Raw genomic sequence first — 1,149 nt, 5'->3', positions numbered from 1 at the left:
TCCTCTCATCCTGACGCGCTGATGAAGCTGCGACCCTCCTTGCGTCCCTTACCTGGGAATGTACCTGACCGACCTGGCGTTCATAGAGGAGGGGACGCCCAACTACACCGAGGACGGCCTGGTGAACTTCTCCAAGATGCGCATGGTGAGCTCGGCGGCTGCGCGGAGTGGCGCAGGGCTGGCTCTGYGCGGCGGCCCCGGACGTTTTCCTGGGAGGCCGCGCTCTGCCGTGGCTCAGAAGCGCGGCGAGGACTGAGCGGCCGTGCCGGGCGCGAGGGCGTCGCGGMGGCGGCTGTACCGTGACGGGTGTCTCCGCTTGCTCTCCGGACAGATTTCGCACATCATAAGAGAGATCCGSCAGTTCCAGCAAACCTCCTACAAGATCGAGCACCAGGCCAAGGTAGGGCCCCCCGCCATCCTCCTCCTCCTCCTCGGCGCGGAGGCAGGCTCCCCGCTCCGGCGCCCCGCTGCAGCTCGGCCCCGAGTCCCAGTGGGAGGGACCCGCCGGCGCCTGTAGCCAGTCCGGCGTGGAAACGCCACCGGCGGCGGGCGCGGGGAGAGGCGGGGGCGACCGAGGCTCCCGCCTGCAAGGTGCCTCCGTGCCGAGCGGGAAGGGGCCGGCGGCCGCTGCTGAAGTCCCTGCCGCCTCCGCGGGCACTAGCGCTCGGCGCCCGCCGGAGCACCCCGCCGCTCCGGGGAGCGCGCCGGAAAAGAGCCGATTCCAGCCGTAACGGGAGGAGCGGCGTGCCGCGGGGCACGGCTGCGGAGCCGCGCGTCCCTGGAAAGGCAGAGCCGCGCCAGGGCTCCCGAGGAGGCTCCGGAGCGCTCGGGGCAGAGGCCGGAGCCACAGGTCGTGGCTGGAATCCGCTTTACYGAGCGTGGGGCGGCGGCCGGCCGGAGCGCCGCAGCCCGGGGGCGGCCTCGTCCGCTCCGCTCCTCCTTGCGGAGGGGCTGTCGAGCAGCGCAGGTCCCGTGCTGTGCTGTGCTGCTCCGTGCCGTGCCGCACTGTGCTGTGCCGTGCCACGCCATGCCGTGCCACGCCATGCCGTGCCACGCCGTACTGCACCATGCTGTGCCACACTGCACCACGCTGTGCCATGCCACGCCACGCCATGCTGCACCGTGCCGTGCCACGCCATGCCGTGCCAC

At 72.2% G+C, this 1,149-nt stretch overlaps 1 protein-coding gene across 1 annotated transcript in view; it reads left to right on the top strand.

Annotated features, from left to right (window-relative positions):
• The window catches only part of LOC146597758 (ras-specific guanine nucleotide-releasing factor 1-like), a 30,600-nt gene that overhangs the window by 27,425 nt on the left and 2,026 nt on the right, over positions 1–1,149 (top strand). The window contains exons 20-21 of the mRNA XM_085301584.1: positions 28–145; positions 332–400. Coding sequence (XP_085157710.1) covers positions 28–145; positions 332–400 — 187 coding nt within the window. The remainder of the gene's footprint in view (positions 1–27; positions 146–331; positions 401–1,149) is intronic.

This window comes from Rhea americana, unplaced genomic scaffold (genome assembly GCF_003343005.1).
Source record: "Rhea americana isolate MKP2758 unplaced genomic scaffold, rheAme1 scaffold_178, whole genome shotgun sequence".
Classification (NCBI taxonomy): domain Eukaryota; kingdom Metazoa; phylum Chordata; class Aves; order Rheiformes; family Rheidae; genus Rhea; species Rhea americana.
The sequence above is the reverse complement of the archived record's forward strand: the minus strand, read 5'-3'. Positions and strand labels throughout refer to the sequence as shown.